This window comes from Lichenostomus cassidix, chromosome 4 (genome assembly GCF_008360975.1).
Source record: "Lichenostomus cassidix isolate B80296 chromosome 4, HeHo_3.0, whole genome shotgun sequence".
NCBI lineage: Eukaryota > Metazoa > Chordata > Aves > Passeriformes > Meliphagidae > Lichenostomus > Lichenostomus cassidix.
In genome coordinates this window covers 1,668,551-1,688,697 of record NC_139484.1, presented here as the reverse complement: position 1 = coordinate 1,688,697, position 20,147 = coordinate 1,668,551, and the positions used below count along the sequence as shown (strand labels likewise).

Sequence of the window (20,147 nt, the reverse complement as noted above, 5' to 3'; positions counted from 1 at the left end):
CACAGACTTTCCTATGCATTTGTCTTGCAGAACCATAGGAAGTGATAACAGAAAAAATGGAGTAATGGAGGAGAGGGAGGTGGTGAGTGATTGCTTTAACTCCTCTGCTTCAGCCATGGTTTTAAGAGGAAGCAAAAAAACATTGTAAGCAGAACACCTACCCTGGCTCGGGCATCCACCAGGGCCCCGTTCCTCAGGAGGCAGCGAACCACTTCCACCTGCCCGGCACGTGCTGCCATGTGCAAAGCAGTTTCTCCACGCTGCAGAAAAGCAAAAACACTTCAGTGTCCTAAACCTCCGTGAAGGGAGAGCTCTGACAGCGTCAGTCCCACCCATGACAACTTGTGCTGAGACCCATCCATCTGCCAGCTGAGACTCTGGCTTCAGCCCCAGGGCGGGGTTTGAGTGCATGTCATTGTGCCTGGTAGTGCCTTGGTTTGCAAACTGGGCAATCTCAAACATAACCTCAACCACTGAGGGACAGAAGGAAAACCCCGTCTTAGGAAAATTGTACCATCTAGACTTGCCCTGGTCACATATGTCCCTCAGCTTTCTGTGTAACAGGGCATCAGCTTGTGTGCTGCTGAGCCTGTCTCTCTCTAGGGATTGCACGGCCCAGGAGCCTCAAGATGGAAGGGGATATTTTTCCAGATGGTCCCTTCCTGCACACTGTGGAGCTGGCAGCATTAGGAAGCCTTGCAATGGCTGAGCACAACTCAGCTGCCACATGAAATGTATAAAATCTGTGCTCGGCAGTGTGGGTCTGTCTCCAGGCTCTGGAATCAATCTTGTTTCAAGCCTTTTGTAGCTCACAGAATTTGAAGAATATGAAATTTTGAAAAGCTGACTGGAGTGATATGGAAGTTCAGATCAGGACTATTCAAAGCATTTACTTTTTGCATAGGTTTTCAAAGAAACACTGAAAATGAAAATTCCTTGAGGACAGCATTCCTAGTTTAATTGGGCTCTGTTCTTTGAGTGCAATGTCCCAAAGTGGACTGAAATGGTGGTCCCTGTGCAGCCCACCAGTATCTGGCACATCACGTCCTGTGACAGTTCCACAACCAGGAGCTCTATTCATCTGTTATGTCATGAGAACACAGCAGGACTCATCATTTCTTTGTGTTAATTGTTCATTTTTCTTACACCAGAGCTGGAGAATATTCTGTTGTAAGGCCTTTATCCCCTCAACTATCAATTTAACTGCAACTGCCAAAATGAGCACTCTAGTCAAGACCTTTTACATCAGCATCATCCTTGTCCTTGTCTAGATGTAGGGAAAGAAGCAGCCTAAGCTTGCCTGCTAATAGGAACTTTTAATCACAGCAAACACTCTTCACCAGGAGTTGATTTATCTTGTCATTTTTAAATTAACATTCTATTACCAGCTGTGATTAGCAAGTATGCAACAAACAAAATCCCACAACCCTAGCTACAAATCTTAATTATTTCATCTATATATAAAGTTTATTACCTGAAGAATGAGCTGTTTAAGATGTGAAAAACACTGTAAAGATCAAATTTCTACAATGACCCTTTTGTACATGAATTAGCAAAGCAATTTAGGTTTTGGAAACAGTAATTCAATGGGGAACCTCATCTTACCAAGTGAAAGCCAAGCCACCTGTGTGGCAGAAATTGTAAAGTGTTAAACTTTGCACACAAATGTCTGGTGACACATTAAAGTATTTTTAATTGCTTCCACAAGAATTTTATGTTGGTTCTTATTATCAATAAAGTTCTTACATAAAGATTGCTTCTATTAAAAAGTATGAAAAGTCTGTTTTAATGATGCACATGAACAATTCCACATGCTTACTGGGTTCCATGTAAGATTTTTTTAACTGAGAAAAACTAACGAGTCCAGTATACCTGGATTACTAAATTTTTGTTGGTTTTGTTCTTGGGAACACTAACCTATAACCTCATGTACTGTAAAAAGCTGTTTTCAAAGTACAGGTGGTGCCAAGCTGAATATTTGTTTATATTGACAAATTCAAACAGTAAAATATCTTATGAAATACATCTCAGAAAATTATAATTTTTTAAATTGTTATTTTTCTTGGTAACCAGGCTGTTGGTATACAAACACTGATTCCTATGGTAAGTCAGGTTCTGCATTTTGTGTTACCTTCCAAAGGTCACATTTTCCAGATTTAATTACCAGTCCGTGGAATTTCCTGTCTAAGAGGGACATCTTGAGTTTTCCAGTTTTGCTTTTTGTTTAATTGTTGGGGTTGAAGCATTTTATACTCTTTCAGTGACAGGAACGACACAATTTCATGGCAGCCAGTGAAGTTACACAGGCAGAAATCAGAGCCATTTGAACATGAATTTCATCCTTCAGACTGGAAACACAGACTTCGTGGCTTATAATCCATCTTGGATGTTTTTGGTGAGCTTTGTCCATTTCTGAGGAAAACTTAACCTACTCAAGCATTGCTGTAGAATATGTGAAACCAGAGATGGCTATTATGACATATACAGCCATCACTTTCCTTTCTTCACTAAAAGTGTTGCAACAATTTGCCCTAAAATGCAATAGAGTCATAAAGTATCATTAAGATGTGACCTTTGGTTGAGCTACATGGTAGGCCAGAGACTTTTTGGAGGTCCTGACCAGATGGTTCTAATGAAAGCCATACTCACAATGTTAGTGACATCAGGAGAGGCTCCATTCTGCAGCAGAAGGAGGACTATGTTCAAGTGGCCCATAAATGCAGCCACGTGTATTGGTGTGAGGCCCGACTGCGAAACAAAGCAAGAGCAGCTTTACTCCTCTGCACAGCTGTAGGGATGGGCTTCTTGATTTAAATAAAACATACGTGAAAGTGTGGAATGACAGGAGAGACAGAAAAAAGGAAGCAAAAAAGGAGAGAGAGAAGGAATGTTTCTTCAGGACATGAAACATTTTGCTACCTCTGTTATAGCCTGGATTGAAGCCCCATATTTCACCAGGAGTTCCATGACTTTGATGCGATTTTTCTTGCAGGCAATGTGCAGTGGAGTAAAACCATTCTGTGCAAAAGACAGTGATGTTAGTTAGAAACATGCAGCCACACTTCCCATACAGCTCCATGCTGGCACACTGGGAGCACAAGTACACTGTTAGACTACCACAAGCAACTGTTCTTGAAGCACAACAGGTTACGAATTACAGACATTTCCCACTATCTGAGGCAAAACAAAGCAGTGCTGCTGCTTTTTCCCTGGGCAATGGAGAGAAACTCCACCTCCACACCCCAAATACAGACATGCCCATCCTGACTTCTGACTCTATGTGTGTGTGCATGTGATTCCTGAGGCTGCACACGTATCTGTAAGGAGCACTTAGAGTGTTCTCAAGATTACCTAACACAAGGGAGATCTAAGAACTACAGTGATCACTTTGGAATCAGTGCCTTTATAAAGCATTTCCTATACCTCTTCAGGAGAATCATGGAATCACAGAAGGTTTGGGTTGGAAGGGACCTTAAAGCCCATCTTGTTCCACTCCCTGCCATGGGCAGGGGCACCTTCCACTAGCCCAGGTTGCTCCAAGCCCCATCCAACCTAGCCTTGGCCAGTTCCAGGGATGGAGCAGCCACAGCTTCTCTGGGCAACCTGTGCCAGGTCCTCCCCAGCCTCACAGAGAAGAATTTCTCCCCAATAGCTAATCTAAGTCTACCCTCTTTCAGTTTGAAGCCACTTAAACTAAGAAGGAGAGAGGAACAGAGTACTTCTTCCAGATTCCAACCTAATTTTCTTTTTACTTGTAATCTAAGCATCTGTGTATTTGGTTTTATAATTATACATCCACCTAAGGTGTAATATCCATGTTTGAGTGTGCATGTGCATTCTGTGAGGTTCCTTAAATAAAGAACAACCCCTTGAGCTGTGGAGTCGTGATAACCTGATGATGAGTTATGCAGGTCATAACTAAGTTAATGCAGGTTAAGTGTGTGCCTGGAGCTCAACAAACACATTACTCACCACATATGAACATTTTAGTGAAAAGCACATTTTTTAGATAATGTTGAAAAATTGCTACGTTTTCTAATGAAGAGGATCAGTATTGCCAAACAATGAACCAGCAGTAACCAGAACCTAGCAGTGAAATCTTAGCTCATGGGAAGAGATAAGCACATGACAATTATTCTACAGACTGCTTCTGTTAAGGGAAATGTTAATTACTAGTTGATTTGAAGGTGCTTTAAAGCATATACAAACTACAAAAGCTAAGAACTCACATAGTGCTTGTATCCCCAAAGCATGTTGCAAACATTAAAAGTTATCTTTTTAAATGTAGCTGAAAATGAATTTTTGGCAATATTTATTCCATCTCAGGACTCTGCTGAATATTATTACTGCTTCTTCAATTTCTAAAGAAGGAATCAAAATCATTTGATATTTTACCTCCCACACAACATCTCTCAACATACTTCATAGGGAGTTTTACTGTTTCAGAAGTTACCATATTTCTCACTGAATTTTACTGCCTCAGTTGATTTAATTCTGCTACTGCTATTTCAGTCAGGAACTGCTTGATGGGGAAGAGGAGAAGGCAGAAAAAAATGTATCACTAACAGAAATTATGAGGTTCATTTAATATATTAAATACTATCAACAAGCCAGAGGCGACAAGTCCCTGATGGGAGACAGAGGAAATGGTGGGGGGAAGGGAAGGGGGGAGGGAGAGAAAACCAGTTTGGAGTGAAGAGAGCAGAGAAGCAGCAGCCTGAGGGTGTTTTCCTTTTGTTTCAGATGTTTCACAAGGAGGGAGGGAGGCATGCAGGGAGGGGAACAGAAGATTTATTTCTGGTCATGGAAGGAAAGAAAGATATAGGGGGCATGTGTGGGTAGCTGAGAAAAGTGCAGCTAGAGATTATCAGAAGACTGAAAAGCAACAAGAAAAGCAACAAAGGAGGAAAACAGCATCAAAAAGATCAACCAAGTGAAGATGACATTGAGAAAGACAAAGCAGGAAAAGCAGAAGAGGAGGAAGCAGAAGGAGCTATGGGATTTGTGGGTATGAAAGGGCCAACAAAAAATGGTGTCAGCTCCAAGAAAGTACAGGATAGGAAGAGCCTACGCAGAAAAGCACTGGGTCCTACTGCGGGCAGGAAACTGGGGAAGGCATCTGAGTGCCCTGCAGTGGGAGTTCTGTGAAGGCCCCCAGTACAGCAGGCAATGGCAGAACTCCAGCCATGCAGAAGCATCTCAAGTGTTCACAGACTCTTTCTTTCCCTGACACAGTGTAATATGCTGAACTACCAGCCAGCTAACAGTTCCTAGTAGAGAAAATTAGAATCTTGTCTGGCTTTGGATACATTAAAGACTCTTGAAATGTTTCCAGAGTCAAATGTGATGTTTTTCTCTTTGTTAGGGGCAATAGTCTGATCAGTGAGTGAAAGGACTCATACCTGGTGTCCTGTAAGCATAAGAACTGGTATTTGAAAAGAAAGAAAAGTGGCAACTTTTCCTTAATAGAGGAAAATGCTGTAAGTTGATAAATGCAGAAATATTGGCTTTTAAAACCATTTTCCCTATGCAAATTAACTTAATTTGCACTTCAGCTGAAAGCTCATGGATTACCTTTGTGTCGTATCACCCCTTATGGAAAACTGAACCATTAGTTCAGTAAAACAGCAATGCATACATCAACATCAGCTAGAACCACCTCTGATTTTAGGGACTCTGCAGAGCTTTCAGACCTGACACTTACAGCCACCAGCCACAGGATGTGTTCCATGACTAGGCCTAAGGATAAAAGGCACAGAAAGCACTGATACCCAGCAGGTGTGACACCCCTGTGGCTACTACTCCTGCTTAAGGCTGCAGATTTTGCTGACAGTTCTCACTTAGCTTTCCTATTAAGAGCTCTGTTACACGACCCAGGTGGGCCAGCTTTACCAGGGCACGGGCGTTGGGGTTGGCTCTCTTGTCCAGTAGGAGTTTGGTGACACGGTAGTGGCCACAGTGAGCAGCCACGTGCAGGGCGGTCAGGTAGTCCAGCGTCACATCATCCACGGGAGCCTTGTGCTGCAGCAAGTGCTTGACACATTCCACATGGTCCCCCTGGGCTGCCATGTGGAGTGGAGAGAGTCCATTCTGTGACAGAAGGAAACAGAACGGCAACTTCTAGTAATCCCCACTTAAGATAGTGGCACATATAAGAAGGACATTTGTTGTTGGGAGGCGCTGCACAGTGGGGGCTTTGCTATTACACAGGAATCTTCCCTCTCATTAGTTTCACCAAAGAGAGAGAATGTGTAGGGAATGCATTAATTCTAGATGTGTGTTGTCCAGATGTGAAGAACACCACAGTGAAATAATTGTCCAAGTCTAAAACAGTCCATACAAACAAATAGGAGAAACAGTTCTCGTTATTTTATATGACAAATCAGGAGATATGTACCAGGAATCACCTCTCAGGAGTGACTGATCCAGCTTTCCCATCTCTGTGTCCTTCGGTCTCAGGAAGCAACACAAGTGAAGTGCTGGCAGTAGCACTCCATGTCATGGGTTTAGTCTGATATTAGAGAGAGGGGCAAAGAAGTGTATACTTCTCATATATTTGGAGAGGATAGTCCCTCATTATGTAAGAAAATGTTATTTTGGATCATTCTACCCATTAATACATCTCCTTTGGGAGGACAGATACATTCCTGTCGCCTTCCTTGTCCTCTCAGTGACACTGAAAGTTGTGTGGAAGGTTACACAGAGGTACTCCATACTCTAACACGGCACATACACACCTTGGTCCGTGCGAGCAGTGGGGCACCTCGCTCCAGGAGCAGCTCCACAACCTGGTCATGGCCACTTCTTGCAGCACAGTGCAGTGGGGTGAGCCCATCCTTAAAGCAAAAGGAGAGAAAAGAAATGAGCACATCCCCAGCTGTCTATCCTGGCACTCTGGGGAACAACCCTCCAGAAATGCAGCCCCACACATACGTGAAAAAGCTCCTTTTTTGACTCCTAACTGAAGCTGGCTCCACAACATGAAGTTTCATCCCTGTTCCTCCTTGCACCAGCAGTAAATGACACTCTAAGGTTACAGTTTGACAGAAGAAGCCCATTGTGTGCTCAAATCTCTTATCAAAGAGGATAATATGAGCATGCACTCTCTCCTCCCCTTCTCTCCCCTCTGCACAGCTTTGAGACTGCATTGCCTCTTCCTGGGTAATGCCTGCTGGGCTGAGGACTCTCTACACATCAACCATTGTCCTTTAGATTGCTTTTGATGCAGGGATGAAACAAGAAATATTCGTACTAGAAAATCAGCTCTAGAATTTTCTTTTGCTTTTAAACAGGTATCAAGAGAAAGAAGATTTGAAAACCGGAGAAAAAGAGAGAGACAAACAGAAGCAAATCTTACATTTCTGAGATTGAGGGGTGAACAGAGAGCTAACAATCTTTGCTAGAATTGCTGTGACACCACCAACTCCACAATAGTTTTCTTCCATTGCAGAACATCATTCTGTACCAAAAGGCTCAGGCTGCTATTAATGATCACAGCAGTCATAGCAAAAGATACATTGATGGAGTATTTGGACAGGATAATGAATTCCAGGTGGCTTTTGTAGAGTTTGGACTTCATGCAGAAAAATAAATATGAGGCTAGAAAAATGGCTGCAAAAGAATATTAGTCCTGAATGACAGAAAAAGGTAATGCAGGATATGGCAAGCCAAGTTTTCATCTCATTAGCTCTCAGTATTGCTCAAGCAAGCACTCAGAGATGTCATCAACACTCACTTAACAGAGGTGGCTTTACAAAGGTGAAATGAGAGTAGTTTTTAATCACAAGAAGAGCTGTCTCCCTTTACGACATGCTGCTCATCTTGGGTGACACTGATACTATAACTCTAAGGAGCTCACTGAAGAATCCAGTAACAGCTTGATCAAAGGGAGAATATACTGGTCTGAGCTACTCAGAGACAAAAAAGGCAGCAAAACTGCAAAAACATGGCAATAAGTAAGAGTTAGTGACCCTGCTTCATACACACATACACAGATGGACTGTTTACCTTGCTGGGGTTGGAGGAAACCTATACCACTGTCTTTTCACGTCTACTAATAACATTTTAAAATTAAATGTAGCTCTATACTACACACTGTTCTAGACATAGTGCCATTACAATTGCCACCTCTTTTCAGCAAACACAGCCCTGTAGCACTCTACAAAAAACAGTTCCAAGAAGCAGAGCCTCCCTCATGCCCAGTTTCCAAAGCACAGAGCCCTTTCCAAGTGAGCAGCACCACAAAGCTCCACTGCTGCAAGGAGCAGAAGTCTGCAGGAGGAGTTTTTCTCCCCTACTTACTTACTTTTCCCAGAAGTTTTTGAGACACATGTAACAGGGTTAGGTGTGCCTTGGTGCTCACTGTCTCACAGGCATCCCTAAATCCCACAGAAGCTTTGCAATGAAATTCAACAGATGCAAGATCAAACCCAAAACCAGAACTTGCAGCCTTCAGCATCTGGCATATGGGGGGTCAGTGTGAAGAATTGGGTGTAACTACCTTACTTGTTTTTTTTATTGTACTGAAACTTCACAGTCCTCCAAAGCCAGTCTTTTTATGAACAACTCAGATATATTATCATCTTGTGGCCAGAAGGATTCATACAGATAACTCCCATTGGCATTACTAAGGTGAGAATTCATCCCAAGTGCATTTCTAGGGAAGGTATTTATTTGGCATTTTTTTCCAGTTTCTGGCCTCTTGTGCTCTACATTTTCAATCAATGTGGGAGGTGCACTTTCCCTATCTGCGTGGTGGCTTTGATGTTACTCTATTTAATAAAGCAGAAAAAAAAGGAGAATTGTGTGAAGCCTTGAAAAAAGCAGGACAAATCCCAAGAGGGAGAAAGAAAAGAAAAATACAAGCTAAGAAGCACATCAACTCCCTAAGAAAGTCTGTCTAAAAAAAAAAACATTATTTCTCCTTTTTCTTATCTACAAATCCCTTTAAAAGCAGAGATAGAATTTTGCTGCCTATCCTATTCCACCCTGCCATAGCTGCTTTAAGGACATCCCACAGAATCCTCTTCCCTTTCCTCTTTCTGCTCTGAGGAAAACAGCATGTATATTTTAAAATTATCGTATATTTAGTACTTTAAATTCTTTCACTTATATGTTCTATTCAAAGATGAGGGAAATTGTAAAGATAGCTGTTGTAGTAGAAGAATTAGTACAGAAAACAATGAGGACAAGCTGACATGAACCAGCATGGAGAGACACACTGGTGTACCAAATTAATCCTTTTTTGCACTGTTAGCTATTTGCAATGAGCCTAAGTGCTCTCAAATTGATTGCAGAAGTTTGCTTAAGTACTTTTTTAATCATTCCTTTGCTAACTGAACAACATCTAGTGACCAATGTATCAGGCACATCATTTGACAGGACATCCAACCCTGGGTCAGAAGTACACAGCCTTTCAAGAACAGATAATGGATATTCCATAAACACAAATGCTGCCATGACAGGAGACAAGAAATTCAGCAGTTTTATGTTTAAAGAAGTTCAACATTCATCTCCTCACCCCAGATTCTGTGGAATGAGGAGTTAAATGTTTTAATCTCCCCAGTGACATCCCACACCTGGTGTTCTGCTGTTCACATATGTGGTACTCTCCTAACTCATGCTCTGCAATGTAACCAACAGCTGGGTCACCCTTAGAAATGACAAGACAATTCTCTCTGTGTGCACAGAAGCCAGGAAATTCTATCATTCCTAATTCTCTCTTAAATGGTTCTCAAAATATAAGGTAAACTTGTGCCTTTTTTTCCCTTGAAAATCAATCACTGGTCATTTCTTAACCTGCAAAATTAATTCTGAATTCTATGCATTACTCCTAACTGTAGGGCTTAGAAAAATGAATTACTGGGTCATTTCACAAATGCTTTCCTTCAGCTTACCAGAGACACTGAGACAAAAAGAAGCTGTGCTTATGAGGGATTTTTAATGGGAAATTATGTGGGCAGCATCTTCACAGGACAGTTGCTCACATTCAGTGCTCATTCGACCAAAAACTGCTGATAGACATGAACATCAAAGGCCAAATTATCAAAGAATTATTCTAAACTACAGCTGCATGATCTCATTTTTATAAGGGTGAAGTAAAATTTTAGTATTCCATATGTCAAACATGCAAAATTGTCTAAATTTTCTCAAGAAATATAGGTCTTTAATTTGTTCATTTTTCATTATGACTAAACCTCATCTCTTTAAAAATGAACAAGACGAGTCTCCCTCTTGCTCTAAGCTCTTGGCATAATTAAATATGCTGTAAAGCATTCCTCCAGGTCTGCCATCCACAGTACAAATTTGAAAAATACCGCAAAAAATATACCATGTACTTGCTTGAGTATAAGACAGCAACATAACTCCAAATAAATCATTACCTATATAACTTTCTTAGACAATCCATACAACACCCCTTCCCACTCCCTTGTAAGCATTATATGAAGCCACTGAATTTTTTATAGGAAATATCTGCATTGTGATTAGATATTTATAATCTGACATGGCTTTATGAACAGCAAAAGCTGCCAATGAATTATTAGTGCTCTGTGCATGTAGGAAGATGAGGAGAAAATGTCACAACAGCACTACTGCAGGAAGAAACACTGTACAGTGCACAGTGCCAAGGCAGGCCCAAGATCCTGCTACAATGGTTACCATATGGAAATAGCAGAGCCAAACCTATTTTGTCAGGATGCAGGTCTAAAAAAAGGAGATATTGTTACAAATAAATCTCAATACGTTTCCAGAATCAGTGTTAAGAGGCATCTGAAGCACATCCCCCACAAAAAAAACCAGCCCAAAACAAGCCAATGTGAGTTCCCCTGCCCACAGTTTCCTTCCTTTTGTTTTCCCATTGGTATTGTTCATCTCCATGACTGACCTGACACTTCTTTCAGCTCCAGCTGAGCTTCCTCCTTTCTGTGGCCCTTCTCCAACCCAAATGGTGCACCAGACCTCATCCCACCATTCCAACGCCTATCCCCACTCCAGCTCCAGCTGCCATGCTCCAGGCACACCACATGCTTACTTTCCCACACAATGAGCTTTCCCTTCCAAGACTAGATGCTCTTTCAATCCATGGATTTTTTTCAACCATAAATATTCCGGATGAAAGCCTGCAAGAGGAGTCTAAAGAAGCATCCCAGAGAAAGAAAAAATCTAATTTCAATGTTGGCAAGACTGAATAGAAAGAACACAAAATGTGTGACAATTTCAGTGGCTGAGACAGGTAAAAGTGCTCCTCCCCCCTTGAAAGGGTGTTTGCATACTCCCACACAAAATGGAAATTCCAGCAAGGTGATAAAATCCTGTGAATAACACTGTATTTTAAAAGCAAAAAAGCACACAGAACCTAAAAAGCCTCATATTCTTGTTCTTTTTTTTCCCCTCATACAATTTATAGAGAGAGATGATAAAAATGGAGATTTTTATCATACAAAAACTGCATTCAGAAAGACTATTCCTAAAACCCTGTAACAGTCAGCAACATTTCTGTGTTCTGAAGGTACATACTGTTATGATTCCATTATACGAGGACTTGTTTTTAATACAAATATTTGCATTTTGGCCGTACTAAAATTGCTTTTAAATGCTGACAATAATCCTCCCTGTAACAATCCCTAGTGTGTTCCAGGAAGGCTGTAAATGTTTTCCTTCCCTCAAAGCAAAAACTGGTAATTGCCACGCTACCCTTGATCACCTGACATCAAATTAATCATAAGTTAAACTTTCCACCATCTTTCAGACAACAAGTTTCTGCACAATTTTTCTGACCCCCTAACTCTAACTAACCACAAGAAGTTGCACAGGACAGAATTTTGGCCAAATATTGAAATTTTAAATAAAATTATATCATTGGAATTCTTACTTACGTCAACCTACAGAGAATATGGGTTTGGGTAAAATTTTGAATATGAAATATTTTAGTATAGGAAATTTTACCCATTAATTACTTAGTGAACAAAACTCAAGGTAAGGCTTGTATACAAATGGAAGTTGCAAAACATATACCAGATATTATATAATAATATATGTTAAAATAATATTATAATACTGTGTTATCATACAAAATCTATTGTTAAAGATGATGTTTTACTATTACAAAACATTATAATACTATCTCTAACAGTTAGTACTAATGAAAGTTGAGTATAGAGTTTCCATTTCTGCTTTGGATACATCATAAAAGAGAAATTAAATTTCACATTTTAAAAACAGTTAGTGCTCAGTTGAGAAAAATGGTAGAACTTGCCAAAAATAAGTAAAATATTATTTTGAAATATGTAATTGTGTCAAGAGATTTCCCAGCAATTCTACACTTTTATGGCCTTGTGAGAAATGCCATAAAACATCAAATGCATTCTGAAATTTATAGAAAATAAAAATACTAATTCCTGCAGAAAGCAGGGCTTTCCTGTGACATGCCACATTAACTGTGGAACAGCAGGACACATGCATCATTTGCTCCCTTTGAGGAATATACATTTTAATTTATATTTTTAGACAATGCAGGGGCTCCTAAAGAATCATTCCAGTGGAACATTTTCAAACATAGAAAGCTTTCACAGATTAACTTTGCAAAACTGAAGTACTGAAGCTCATCTGCAATCCACTAAAATAAGTTTTTGCATCCTAATTTATGCAGCGTCAGATGTCATGTAACAAAGCAAGCTAAAAATAAACAGAATTAAAGCCGTGAGGACTTTTTTAACTAAAGAGCTTATTCAGATGTGGTGTGGAGCACAAGTACTTGGCATTGAAACATCCTAGTATATTTAATTCCCCTGTTTCACAGTGACTGTGACCTACTGGAAGAAGGCAGGTGTTCCTGGGAAGCAAAGGGAAGGCAGCACGGGAAGGCAAGGTGTGTTAGTACCGCAGCAGGGCAGGCAGGGTCTGTCCTTCCAGGGACAGAGTACATGCAACACCTCCCCTGCCTCCTCCACACCCCATGGACTCACCGCCAGAGCCAGGCGTGTGGGGTGTGTGGACAGAGCACAGGGAGAAGAGAGAGACACCAAGACAACATCAACAGCTGACACAAAGACATGGACAGCAAAACCAAAGCTCTGGAATCTGCCCCACCATGAGGCACATGCCACCGATCGCCACCCTCAAGCAGGGGGGAGGCAGAAGGTGACAGCAAGAGGAAGCTGTGGAGCCTGTCCAAGCTGGTATACGTGTGCCTTAGGATACCTGTATGGGTCTTCAGGGATATCTTTGTGCTGATGCTTTGAGCCCACGCAGCAGCTGACAAAGGGCAGGGAGCCAAGACAATGAGAAGACTCTAAAATTGGCCCCTCCCACCTACACTGGGCAAATCCTGTTCTCCCAGATTCATTCACAACTGTGCTCAACCTTTGTGGGTGAGCAGGGAAGGGAAAATACCTTGACCTCTTGAAAAGCAAAACATCCCTTACAACCATTTGTGTCAACTGGTCTAGAACAGTATCTAAATACTGAGCAGGAAATAGGTGTCATTCCATGGGCCAAATGGACTATTTCTATATGACATGCCCAGGAGCATGTGGAATATCCTGACTGCAGTGTATTATTACCATTTCATGCCTCTTTTCCATGAAATCTTAGGTGCTTATTGTGGAAAATGTGAGCAGGGATGATTTGCTGCACACCTGCTTGAGAGGCAGCTTTTTCCATCAGTAGTTTTTAAAACATAATAAAAATAGCAAGACATCATTTAATAAATAATCAGAAACCAAAATCACAATCTCACACACAGAGTTCACAATAATCATGACTGCCTTCAGAGCTTATGAAGCAATAAATAGTTGATGTAATTAATATCCAAGTAACTGCAGAGGTTGAATCAACCCCAAGGGTAGCTGACTGCAATATCTGCTACCTTCATATCTTGTTAAACAATAACTCTCATGTTCAGCTCTAAACTTTGTGTTCTAAAATACTCTTGATCACTTAGGCATGTAATTTTTCAGACCAGCCAGCAGCTCCCAAGAACGAGTCCTGTGCAGCTCAGTCTGAATAAATGACCATGTTTTCTGAATAAATGACCAGGTGACTCCAAATTCCCATTTGAAATAATTAACCCTGCCCATATAAAATGATGGGTTTTTCTTTTGCCCTGAATGATTTAAAATCACTCATAAATAAAGGGCAGATTGATGATATGACATTTCAATAGGACAACTGGGAGGAGGAAGCCAGTGAAAGTCACCTAATTAGCATTCCATGGTTTGTCTGGGAAAGAGGCAAGTGCTGCTGGCACTGATTAGGTTACTTTTCCCTGTACCAGCTCTCCAATAAAAATTGAGTGAGCCCACTACTGTGGTTTCCACAGGGCATACTGTAACTGGCACAGACATTTAGAGTCACGGGACTGAAAGGTTTAGCTGAGTCCAGACCTTCCATTTCTACTGCTGTGCATCACACATAGTCTTGGATCATGTAACATTGAACCAACTAACGTTTATTCCCTAAAACCCATCAGTTTCATCAGCTTTTTCTTGTATGATATAGGCAGGTTATACAGAAGACTGAAGGAAACAGTATTTCTGCCTCCTACTATCACCCACACCTACTGTTCTTTAGTCTGGTAACATAGAATAGAGTCTACATGAAATAAACAAACCCCAAAAGCAAGCAAGAAAAAAATCCCAGTCCATTTCCCAGAATGGACAATAGCATATTCAGGGAATAGAAAGACTCACCCTGGTTTTGGCATCGATCTGCCCTCCGCGATCCAACAAGAGCTTCACCATGTTTGTGTTTCCCCTTTTGGAAGCCACATGCAGTGGGGTGATTCCATTCTACACCATGAAAAGAACAAACAATGAGCTGGATGGATCTGAAGGTGTGCAATGGGGATGAACTTGGGTTTGGATCACAAAAAATGAGACCATCACATCATAGAGAATAAACAAGAATGTACTAGAGCATTAGAGCTAGGCACACACCATATAAGCTAGAGTTAGTAATTCCTTCCTAAACAAGATTCCTTCTCCATTGTTTTGGGGTCCTTGAATCAAGGAAGCAGCGCATCTGCCCAAGCAGCAAACATTGCAGCCCCAGGGCCAGACAAGTACACAAACATGTATCAGAGTCCCAATGAGCCAATAGTCACAAAACACTGATGCATTTAAATCACTGCAACGTACACAGAGGACACGAATGCGTCACTCCTACACCAAGGAACCTTCTTGGGTACTGCCAAGAGCATAAAGGAGTAGTAGGCTGTGTAGGCTGAAAGTCCTTGAAAACACTTTGGGTGAGGCAAGAGGTAATATTAGTAGCTACTCCAGATTGGAAACAGGAGGGAGTCAGTCCGGAAGGCAGAACTCTGAAGAAATTCAAAGTGTATCTGGCAAAATTAAACAGCAAACTTCTGACCTGGGAGCTGGGTTGAGATTACCAGAGGTTTACACTTCAAACTACATAGCATACAACAGCAAAGAGCCTATAGTACGTAGCTATGCAGTTGTTTACCATAAAAAAGTAGTAATGATTAATCCATACTTTTATTGCTGCATTTATATAATGGCAATAAAACCTACTTGCTGTTTTCAAAATATGCTTATATGTCAAAACATCAAATTAAAGTGGTATAGCAAATACTGAATACTGAAAAAGCCAATCAATTCTACATCTATTTCCAGACTACTTCTAACAAATAGAAAAGCCAAAGGGAGTTGACACATTATGAGACTATCAGCTTTCTGGAGCTGGCCAAAGGATCCTGCTTCCTCTAGCTGGGAATACTGACTGTTACACAACTCCTAAGGCCTCCAGTGCATTGCACAGAGACAACCTTTCAGAATTACTGCAAAAGAGACATCTCTGACCCCAACAGAACTTCAGCGTTACTTTGCTCCTTACTTGTCTCAGCTCTTGACTAAGAGTTACCAAAGAAACCCTCCCATTTCTGTAAGCCACTACAAGTCAAAAGATGAAGGGGTGAGGCCGTACCCTTGCTGTGAAGTCGACTGCAGCTCCACGGTTCAGCAGCAGTGTGGCCACGTTGACGTTTCCATAATGTGCAGCGATGTGCAAAGGGGTAAAGCCACTCTACAAAGGGAAACAGTCCTTGTTATGGAAATCTTCTCACACAAGATCACCAATTTAACTAGAGCCTGATTTTAGAAGTGCTGGCCAGCAAATGCATTTATCCAGTCCGTGTCCATCTATATTACAGCACAGCCTTTCAGGCAGAGAGGCCAGTTTTCTGGTGGGAGATTATCAAAAGTGTGTCATTCTTTCATTCTCCAACTCAGTCTCCTGCATCAGTGGCCAATAAGAGTAGTTTTCATCACAGAAAATATTAATATATTAGCCAACCTTAAAGAAAATAAAGCAAGTTTCCTTATTACCATTTGGAAGCAACATGGGTCTTTTGGGCTGGATCTGTTTACTGGGGTTGGATAAATGACCACAAGTGTTGTTGGACTCTTATTTTACTCCTATTTGGAGTTTTTGGACTCCTATTTTACTACTATTAGAAATAGAAATATGGACAACGTATTTCCTTCCATTTTGTTTTTTTGTTTGTTTGCTTGTTTTTGTTTTTTGAAAGCAGCAATTGTTCAAAATGTAATTAAAAGATTTTGATTTACATGAGAAACTACTTTGTAGCATAGTAAAAGAATCATAATTATTTATATTTATATACAATTTGGATTGCAAAGGATCTGAAGAAACTTTGCAATCAGAAAAACTAAATTTTATTTACAGCATTTCAAACATTAGAAAGTGAAACCTGCTCCAGCTACAAGATACAGAACAACATAAAAAAGATTAAATTTTCAAAAACTAGGACAGAGAGCAAGCTTTTATTCTCATAAGTAATTCAAGTAGAAAGGGCTTTGCTTTTGAGGTTTCCCTGAAGAGCTTTACACTGATTTGATTGGATCTTGCTGTTAGTTATAGAAAGAGAGGAATACTTCTGGCTTCTCGACTATAGCATGCTCTCAACAAGGTTTCCTCCCTCTCAGTGTCCAAACCACCATTTTAAGCTACTCCTGGAACAAAGGAATGTGGGCAGATGCTGCCCTCCGTGAGCGGGCACTGCAGCAGCCCCTTGCCATTTCCCACAGGGAAGAACATGCCCATGGAGCAGGTGCCCAGGGAAGCTGTCGCCCTTCACTTCACATCACTGCTGCCTCCTGGCAGCCTGCTCATCTGTGTGCACACACCAAGAGGGAAGCACTTTCCCATGGGCACATGCATCCATAATGCATTCCCTCCTCCAACAGAGAAACTCCATTATTCAAAAGCAAGTATTGAAACAATGACTGCATTCTTGGAAAACATTCTTTCTCCTAAAAGTGGCAAGAATCTTTTGGGGAGAAATCCCAGTCTCAATCAGCCCTATGATTTTTAGTGGAAGTAAATTCCTTATAAAGAAATGTGTTATTTACTGCAGGTAAATTCTGAGTATGTATTGTCCCTGAGGGCTTTGCAAAACTTTATGGAAAAGACAGTAGTAAGAACAATGGTAAAAATAAGCAGATGCCCTGAACGAGTTTTTACTGTGGGGAATTTGATTATGCTTATTATTGTAAAAGACGGAAAGTTAATTTTACCATTATTCTGGCTGGGCCAGACACCCTGATTTAGTTATGCCAAGTGAGTGCATTTTCATAATTAATGAAATTGAGCTAAAAAAGCATCTTTATCCTCTTAGCTCCATTACTCGCTTCAGACTTCTCTGAACTGATGTGAATTCTCAAAAATGTCCTTCAATACTGACATAAATAAAAAGAAATTCTAAGACAAAGGATGAATAAGAATAGATTCTTTGAGTCACAGATTTCTATGTACTTAGAAAAAAGAGTCTTATCTTCACTTTTATTGCTAAATAATAAAGAAATATTGGCAAAGAGCAGAGAAAATAATCATAAGTAACAGAAAGAGTAATTAAAAATTGTTGATCTCGGTACCTCAGTCGTCCTATTCACCATCATCTGATGCAGCATGGTTTGGGAAAAAGAGGAACAATATTAAAGACTGGCCGTAAAATGAAGAACTATGTTGCTTTTTTTGAAATTAGTTATGCTGTTAATTATAGGAAAAGCCATTCAAGCATGCATTAACTTTAAACCTATATTCCCATTTGCAATTAACCAGTATCCTATTAATTAGGGAAGCAGTGATTCTGCTTCCATCCCAGTGGCTTCTGGTTTGCAAATAATGAGAAAAAGCTGGTTACCAAAGAAATGGGAGGCGTAACTAAAAAGTTGAAAAATGAGCACTTTGTAATTACTGTGTAGCTGAACACCGCCAACTTAAAGGTATTACTGCCGATACTGGTGGAGCAAGTTGTCTTTCCCCGTTAGGAGGCAGTGATTCAAGGTGCTGTCCCTGGGTCCCACCCCGTTACCTTGGACTGCACGTCGGCATTGTGGTCGTTCTGCAGCAGCAGCGCCGCAGACTTGGTGTCGTCCTTCCTGGCGGCGATGTGCAGGGCCGGCAGCCGCACCTTGCCCTTGGTGTCGTTCTCCAGCAGGATGGCCACCGCCTGGTTGTGTCCCTGCTGCAGCGCCACAGCCAGAGGGGTGAAACCGTCCTGGGGGACAGCAAACAAGGGTGCTCAGCACAGCCGCACGGAGCTGCCCTGTGCCTTCTGCACACACAAACTCGGGAACACGTTCCCAGCTGTTTTCCACCTTTGCGCACCATCTCCAGGGAAATGACACTGGAGGCACAACATTTTAACTCTTTCAAACACCTTCAAAAGGCTTTCAAACATTTCAAATGCTTTGCAAGATCTTTTACACTTCAAAGCAGTCTGTTTTTAAGTCAAGTGCAAGCAAAGGATCATTCTAAAGTATCTCTCTTAATTACTTCTCATCATAAAATGGGCCACAAAACATATTTTAGCCATTTTTTTGTAAATTTACTGAGCGCTGAACAATGTCAATGTGAAAAATACAGAGAGAACATATTTCTGAGTATCTCACATCTCTGAAAAAACAAACCGTATCAAACACATTTGCTTGCTGTTCCCACTCCAAGTTACACATGAACCATGAGTCAAGAAATCCAGATCAGGTTTAGGAACATCACTGGAAGGAGGAAAACATCATATTATTTATATTTTTTTGAAAATCAGAAAAATCTCTGCTTGTCATTCATAGTTTTAGCTTAAAATTAGTTTGAAATTGTCTTGCTCCTCCACAAGTGCCTGGAATGGCCAGTGCTTTAAACTCCATTATTACACAGCAACAGCTTGCTCTCCTGGCTGAAGTACAGTGGGCTACCAGGTATTTTATTCTGATTTCAAATTGAACCTCACTCTGGTCTCGCATTCTCCCCAAGCACAGATGTGCTGTAACCACATGAGAAATGGAACAGCATTGCTTTGGAATAGTAATATGGAAAGATGAGAGAAGAATAAAGGCCAAGTTAGGAAGGAATGAGAGCTAACATATGCTCAAAGAAATATCTGAAGAATTGCCAAGGCGATTTTTCCCCTTAGTAATCTAATAACTTTCTCTCCCTTTTGCATCGAGCTGTGGGTAGGTGCATTGTAACAGCGATACTGCTGTGGGTTCTGTCTGTAATAGAGATTAAATTCTGTACAGTGAATTAAAAAAGGGGGAACAGCTGACAAAACAGCTGAACTGTAAAGATAATTCTGAGATTGGGGCTACATAAGGTGTTGAAATGGCTTAATGCATTTGCCTTTTGCCTCTGGGAACATGAGAAAAAATCCTGGATTAGAGACTGTGAAACCGAGCTCATCCTTACTCTCCTTTTTTATCTGCACATATGTAAGTGTGAGAGGAAATGAAATACATCCAAAGGCAGTAAAAGTTTCAAGGCTTCAAAGACAAGTTCATGCACTTGATTTGCACCATTTTATCTTGCACCCTTCTCTAAAAGGACACAACTCTTCCTGCATTCCCTCTCCTACTCCCTCTGGAAAGCATGGCTGACTGAAGCTTGAAGAAAGCTTTTCATTTCCTCACCTCCCATGAGGAGAGCCAATCTTTGATACTAAACAGGAGGTCCTTCTCTGTGTATTTCAGTGGCCTCCACTGAACTGAAGGCAGTTCAGGCTGCCATCCTCCTATTCATGAGATGAACTCTGGGCACGTATGAAAGCGATGGTGGCTCAGGCCTTCCTTCAGGAATACTCACACAATCAGGAAAACCATCACCTCAGCAAG

The 20,147-nt window shown here is 41.0% G+C and overlaps 1 protein-coding gene across 4 annotated transcripts in view; it reads right to left on the bottom strand.

Annotated features, from left to right (window-relative positions):
- ANK2 (ankyrin 2) overlaps positions 1-20,147 on the bottom strand; it is a 188,313-nt gene that overhangs the window by 74,904 nt on the left and 93,262 nt on the right. For 3 of the 4 annotated variants that reach the window (XM_085057566.1, XM_085057567.1, XM_085057565.1), the window contains exons 6-14: positions 18,356-18,541; positions 17,916-17,939; positions 15,946-16,044; positions 14,691-14,789; positions 6,738-6,836; positions 5,893-6,090; positions 2,920-3,018; positions 2,650-2,748; positions 162-260 (exon numbers count right to left, since the gene is read on the bottom strand). In XM_085057566.1, the coding sequence (XP_084913692.1) occupies positions 162-260; positions 2,650-2,748; positions 2,920-3,018; positions 5,893-6,090; positions 6,738-6,836; positions 14,691-14,789; positions 15,946-16,044; positions 17,916-17,939; positions 18,356-18,541 (1,002 nt within the window). The remainder of the gene's footprint in view (positions 1-161; positions 261-2,649; positions 2,749-2,919; positions 3,019-5,892; positions 6,091-6,737; positions 6,837-14,690; positions 14,790-15,945; positions 16,045-17,915; positions 17,940-18,355; positions 18,542-20,147) is intronic. The other variant, XM_085057568.1, reaches the window with a different exon arrangement.